The sequence below is a fragment of the Sinocyclocheilus grahami genome, unplaced genomic scaffold (genome assembly GCF_001515645.1).
Source record: "Sinocyclocheilus grahami isolate Dianchi unplaced genomic scaffold, SAMN03320097.WGS_v1.1 scaffold499.1, whole genome shotgun sequence".
NCBI classification, from domain to species: Eukaryota; Metazoa; Chordata; class Actinopteri; order Cypriniformes; family Cyprinidae; genus Sinocyclocheilus; species Sinocyclocheilus grahami.
In genome coordinates, this window is record NW_015505678.1 from 402,809 (window position 1) to 410,308 (window position 7,500).

Genomic DNA, 7,500 nt, shown 5'->3' on the forward strand with positions numbered 1-7,500 from the left:
CCAAAGCCCCACCACGCCCCTCACTTTTTAGCACTATTATTTAGTGGAGTTTTTCCGTAAATTCCATGCATTACCATTAGAGATTAAAATGTCACAGTTGAATTTGGTTTACCAATCAAATGCATTTATTATATATATTGCTTTTGAACAAAATGTCTATCAGGAGATCGCTGCGCCTAATGTCTTCACTTCATTCTGGTGTAATCTAGAAACGGTCATGCAAAGAACAATCTTCGATAAGTAAAAATGTCAACTATTCTAAAAAAAAAAAAAATAGTGAGAGAAAAAAATGAGAAGAGAGGGGAAAGCATGAGTGAGTCACTAAAATCCACTGCTAGTTTATTTGACTAAAGCTGATGATGGAGAGGGAGTTGTGGAACCGCAAATGGACCGGACATATGGAGCAGATAAAATACAGCCTCATCATCCACACAGATTTTAGGTTAGTTTGATTATTAACTTGATAGATGTTGCTTTTTGTGTTTGAACTAACTCTATAGGCCTAGTGTATTCGCTTATGGGTTGAGAAATTCATTTTGCGCATCATGATGTAAGCTTTTCATTTAAACGCATTTTAAGCATTTTGGTTTAAAAACTAATTTAACTGTTCAGGGACATTAAGCAGTGGGGCAGAATTCATTTTGGCAAATGCGCGCGTTAAGACGGTTTCTGATACTTGTTCGTACAGCGCCTGACTAAACCAAGAGTTATTTTTCGCACCTTGTGTTTAAACGTTCGAATACACATAGTTATGTGTCAAAATGCCTGTCTCCTCGTCAGCACAGTCATTTGTGTCTTAAATGAACGTTAATAGTTAAAGATAAAGCATGTGCACCAGTTGGCTATTATGAGATCCTGGCATTATATGAGATGAGATTTTAAAGGGATATTGTTCACCCAAAAATGTAAATACTGTCATAATTTACTCAGTTTCAAGTTGTTCTGAACCTGTATGAATTTCTTTGTTCTCCTCAACATAAAAGACGATATTTTGAAGAGTATTCGTAACCACCAGAAAGTTGACTCCATAGTGTTGTTTTTTTTCATACTATGGAAGTCATAGGAGCACAGAAACTGTTTGGTTACCAGTATTGTTCCAAATATATACGCTTGCATTCAACATCAGAAGGAAACTCATTCAGGGTTAGAACAACAACAACATAACTTTAATTTTTGGGTGAACTACTCCTCCAAAGCAGCCTAATATAGCTGCTGTTGCTGTCTGTGTCAATAATGCAAATTAAACATTAGAAAGAAAATCCCTCACTGTCCTTGACCGAATCATGTATAATAATGTATATTGAAGTCTATATATATATATATTCAGTCTATTTGTAGTCTATTTATTTTATACGATATAATGTTTCTTATTCAGTGCTTTTAGTGTTTATATGTCAATTTCTTTCTTCTATTGTGATTCATGACTGTTTACTTGTCTTCAGTAAGTTTGTTTTTACTTAGGCTAGTATTTTTTATTTTGTGATATTGGAATTGATAACAAGAATTGTGAAATTGCAATGCATTAAAAATTTTGATTGGATAAAAATATTATTTTAAGCTATATATATCATTATTGTGATGGGGGGCCCTGCAGTAAGTCATAGCCCCGGGGCCCAGTGAGGTCTTAATGCTGCCCTGGGTGTGATATGCTCAGATTTTCTGGTTCTAGTCAGAATTCTGGCAGCAGTGTTCTGGATGAGCTGCAGCTGTCTAATGGTCTTCTTGTGAAGGCCGGTGAGGAGACCATTACAATAGTCCACCCTGCTGCTGATAAAGGCATGAACAAGTTTCTCCAAGTCTTGACTGGAAACAAAACATCTAATTCTTGCAATGTACACACACTAACACACGCACTCACACACACACACACACACACTAACACACACACACACACACACTAACACACGCACTCACACACACACACACACGCACACGTTTATATACTAATATTTGTTTATTTATTTATTCATTTATTTGATTAATTAACATACTAATACACGTTATCTATTTGTTTATGTTTTTATTTATAGTTAAACTAGTAACAATATACATTTATTTATATACACATGCTAATATAAATGTATTTACATGTAAGTATTTGTTTATTTATTTTTTGGTCATTTGTGTAATATATCTATACTGAATATTTATACTGAATACTTTGCCTTTGTCTAGCTATGCTCGTCTCTAAAATATGTTACTAAAACTTACTTGTGAGCAATTTTATTTTGAATAAGTCAAGCTAATCATCAGTCAAATTAATTCATTCGTAAATCTGTCAGAATCGCAGTGTTTTTTTAAAATATTATTTTAATCTCCAGGAGTCCAATAAGTGATTGGAAAGATGAAATGTGTAATTTAATTGGTCAGGGGATCTGATTGGTTCTCTTGGTTTTCAGAGAGATGACACCAGCCTATCAGAGGGCAGCACGATCGACCTCAGGAAACCCGGCGAGGAGGAGGATGAATACTCTGAGACGGCCGAAGAGGCCATGGAACCGGAAAACTGCTTTCCTGACTGTGCGTAAAGCAACATATTTATCTCACAGCTGCAGTATTTACTCTGAGGATCAGTAACAGCTTGATACAATCACAAATCACACAGCACTAATCATGCAAAAATCATATTATTTGCCTCTATCATTTCCATTTTAACAATGAAATAAAAATATATTTGCCAAAGAGCTCAGCAATGACATTTAATTACAACAATATGTATGTATATATATATATATATATATATTGTTGTTGATTTTTGTTTATATATATTTTTCCTGTTTACATTATTTTCATGATCAGTTAACACATTATCCCCCAAATTCACATTACATTAATGCAAAAACAAAACAAACAAAGGAAAAAACATACTCAAATTTTTATTTATGCTAAATTAAAACATTTTATTACAAAAAAAATCTTAATTTTCTGTTCTTAATTTTTATGTTTATATGCATTTCAATTCAAATCAATTTCAAAAGCTTTATTGTCTATCCCCAGTGGGGTAGAAAAGTGTCTTCAGACAAAAAACTCAACACACAAACAGCACAAATAGTCCTCACAACAACAAACTACATTACATCACAAAAACACAACTAAAACAATACATTACATTTTTTGCTTGTCTACATTATTTTCATTATAAATTGGTCTATTATCCTCCCAAATTTACATTACTATAATAAGCTGTAATGTAATAATTAATTTCAGCTCTGGTAGATTCGGTTGGTTCATGGATTTTTTAAAAAGTCCTTATGGAGAAAATGCAAGTAAAAGTGTGAGACGTTTTCTGAGGACGGTCGCAGACGTCAGAGTCACGTGTGTCGGTCACGATCCTCCTGTTTACCCTCGTTCTGAAGTGCAGGTGATTTGATATAAAACATTAACCAGTGAACTGACATTTAAAAGGGCAATGGGGCATTAAATTAAATGTCCTGTATCAGTAAAGATTTGAAAAGGCCTGTCAGAGACGAAATGGTCCTGTGTTAATTTGATGATGACTGACTCTCCATATTCAATGCATTGACCCTCCGGTCCAATCAGATGCACCCCGACATGCTAAAAGCCCTGATCTGAACGCAGGGTCGATGGGAAGGGTCAAAATAGCATTCTTAGGTATTTAATATAAATTTACACTAAATGAGGAAAGCTTTATATTGGGCTTAAGCTTTAAAGTTTGGTTTTACTCAGACAGGTCAGAAAAGTCAATTAAACAGTAGCTACTACAATTTTATTCTTTTGCACCTTGCTAAAATGTTTTAGCACATTTTTAAGATATTATGTTGCTAACGTGTTTCTAGCATGATTCAACACATTGCTAGCATCCTTTAGCACATTGCTAACATGTTTGTAGCTTGAATTAGCATGTTTTAGCATGATTTTGCACATTTCTAGCATATTTCAGCATGTTTTAGCATGTTGATCAAATTTAGCATGTTTCTAGCATTATTTTACACGTTGGTAGCATGTTTCTAGCATGATTTTGCACATTGTTAGCATATTTTATCATGTTACTAGCATGTTTTCGCATGCTGCAAAAATGTAGCATGTTGCTAGCATGATTGAACACGTTGGTAGCATGTTTCTAGCATGATTTTGCACATTGTTAACATATTTTAGCATGTTACTAGCATGTTTTGGCATGCTGCAAAAATTTAGCATGTTGCTAGCATGATTTAACACGTTGTTAACATGTTTATAGCATGATTTAGCTCATTGCTATCCTCTAATAGCATTTTGCTAGCATGTTTTAGCATGTTGCTAACATGATTTAACATGTTGGTAACATGTTTCTAGCATGATTTTGCACATTGTTAGCATTTTTAGCATGTTACTAGCATGTTTTAGCATGCTGCAAAAATGTAGCATGTTGCTAGCATGATTTAACACGTTGGTATCATGTTTCGAGCATGATTGTGCACATTGTTTAGCATATTTTAACATGTTACTAGCATGTTGCAAAAATTTAGCATTGTCGCTAGCATGATTTAACACGTTGGTAGCATATTTTAACATTTTAATATCATGTTTTAGCATGCTGCAAAATTTAGCATGTTACTAGCATGATTTAACACGCTGTTAGCATGTTTCTAGCATGATTTAACACGTTGTTAGCATGTTTCTAGCATGATTTAGCTCATTGCTATCATCTAATAGCATGTTGCTAGCATGTTTTAGCATGCTGTTAGAATTTAGCATGTTGCCAGCAGGATTTAGCACATTGTTAGCATTTTTAGCATTCTATTAGAATTTAACATTGTAAACATTTTTTGTAGAACATTTTAACTATTTATACTTTAACCATATTATATAGGCAAAATTATGAATGATGAAAATACGTATCACATTTACTTAAGTTGGTCAAAAACATTAAGTTGTATTTAATATTCCATTTGAACTATATCAGTAAAGTTTGATGACAATTGTTAGCAGGTTTCTATGTTTTAGCACATTTGAGTTATGCTGCTAACATGTTTCTAGCTTTATTGAATGTATTGCTAGCATCCTTTAGCACATTGCTAGCATGTTTTGGCAAGTTTTTAGCATGTTACTAGCACATTGCTTGCATATTTTATGCATAATTGATTAGTATCTTTTTGCATGTTGCTAGCATCTTTTAGCGTGCTGTTAGAAAGATTTTGCATGCTGCTAGCATGATTTAAAGTATATTGTAACTATAAAACTTTAACCGTATTTCATAGATAAAATTATGAATTATGAAAATGCATATAAAATGTACTTAAGTGGGTCAAAAAAATTATAAAGTTGTATTTAATATAAATTTAAACTATAATACATTTTCATGGAAACTGAAAATAACATGCAATTACAGCAGACATTCAGTTAGAATTTAAATATATTCTTATTTCCATATTAATTATCATATTAATAATCTTTTCAAAAATATGCTAAAGTGTTCTTCATTTTCAAAAGGGTGTCTTTATGTTCTGTTTAATTGCTCTGTTAAGTAAGAGTTTGTTCTGAGAAACGAGCAACATCTGTCATACAGTCTGTGTGTGTGTGTCTTTGTGTGTGTGTGTGTGAGTGTGTCTGTGTGTGTGTGTGTGTGAGTGTGTATGTGAGTGTGAGTGTGAGTGTGTGTGTGTGTGTGTGATGATGAAAACTAAACACAACCGTCTCTGTGTGCCTCAAATCTGCGCTTTATAAGCTGTCGACTTCATCAGCGTAAACGGCCGTTTGTTTGAAGGAGTGAATGATTTATGGCAAATGAGCTGCCATGTATTTCCTCTGATAATTCTCGCTCGCACATTTCAGCATTTCAGCGGCGTTTGAGACGAGATCGGGTTTCTCACCTATAAATCGAATAATAGCACACATTCACATGACTGAATTGAATCAGTCAACAGCTCTCTGCTGGAGAAGTCAAAAGGGCAGATTCACACATTCGGAAGGGAAATACACAGAGGAGATAGAGGTTTCAGATGCTTTTTTTGCCTAAAAACTTTGTATTAACAAGTGCATATTTATAAACATTTTATTTTTTTTACCGATATTTAACTTTTTTTTTTATGTGATAATAAAATGTGATGCACCGATGCAACTTGTTTTTTTCTTTTCTTTTTTTAAAATCTCAACAATGCAATTTTTTTGTTTCTCTCAACAACTTATTTCCCAGAAAATAGGGAAATTCTTTAAAGTTGGGTAACTTATTTGAATGTGAAGTTTGTGTTTAAATATTCTTATTTAGAATTTCAACAGTATCCTTTGAAATTACGATTGTGTAAAATTATTTACGTAAAAACAAAACTTACGTAAATGATAAACATTGAAAATAAACAACATCCTTAAAGTAATACTCAACCAAAATAAAATAGAAAATTAAAAATAAATAATAATAATAATAATAATAATAGTCAGCAAAATGAGTCGTCATCTCAATTATAGTCTGAATTACTTCTGTTTAACACGTGAATAATCTATTAATTTATGAAAAATTATGTAGTTTGGCATATTCTTTTTTTTTTTTAAACAGTTTTGTTTTAAAATGCTACACTGTAAAAAAAAAAAGCTCTGTAAGTCATGGCAATTTACTGTAACTCATCAAAATAAGTTGAGCAATTTCATAATTTTATAATTTATATAACTTTATAATTTCAAGTTATATGAAACCGAATTTGACTTGAAGTTGGTTTAATGTAATTTAAATTTAAATGACTTGTACAAACTTATGTTTTTTTACAACTGAACTTATGTTTAATATTTAATATTTAGTGTGGTGTAGTCAACCAGAAGCATTTTATTTTCATGTGAAAACCCCCCCCAAAAGGAAATTATATTAGCATGGACCTTTGTAGATACTCCCACAAAATTATATATATATAAAAAAAAATCATATTGATACAACATATATTTATTTTTCCTTTATATGATTAGTTTGAAAACTTTAATATTTTAAAAATATTTTCTTTATTTAAATATATAATTTAATATATAAAAGATATTATTTATTTATTTTTAACTTTTATAATTTTATTTAGTTATATTACTTATTTTAAATTTTATTATGTGTAATATTTCAAATTTTTACTATATACTATATTTTTACTATATTTTTGATCAAATAAATGCACACTTGTTGAGCAGAAGAGACTTCAGAATATTAGTGTGCATATGTTTAAACTAAATGTATATGAACTACTAATGTTAAGCATGTTAAGCTATGTTGCTCTTTTACTTGTAAATTTTACCGCAGTCTGACATAAAAATGTACAGCTTGACCTTTTATATATTAGGTATTGATTAGATGGTGAAGAGTGTCTCTAGGATAAAATATTACAAAGACACATATTTGTTTTCTTTTATAATAACACAATAAGATGAGGAACATGTCTTTATGTCGACTCTAAGCATTACCAGTTCTGTCTTTGTGAGATTATGCATGCCACAGTAAATGCCAGAGCGAAAAATATATTCCCGCTGCATAATATTATATAAGACTGTGCATTTCCTTAAAGACCAGAGTCCTGCGTGTGTGACTCACAG

At 31.7% G+C, this 7,500-nt stretch overlaps 1 protein-coding gene across 1 annotated transcript in view; it reads left to right on the forward strand.

The window, feature by feature from the left end:
• LOC107554364 (sodium channel protein type 8 subunit alpha-like) overlaps positions 1–7,500 on the forward strand; it is a 54,467-nt gene that overhangs the window by 27,099 nt on the left and 19,868 nt on the right. The window contains exons 3-4 of the mRNA XM_016236853.1: positions 2,400–2,520; positions 3,303–3,361. Coding sequence (XP_016092339.1) covers positions 2,400–2,520; positions 3,303–3,361 — 180 coding nt within the window. The remainder of the gene's footprint in view (positions 1–2,399; positions 2,521–3,302; positions 3,362–7,500) is intronic.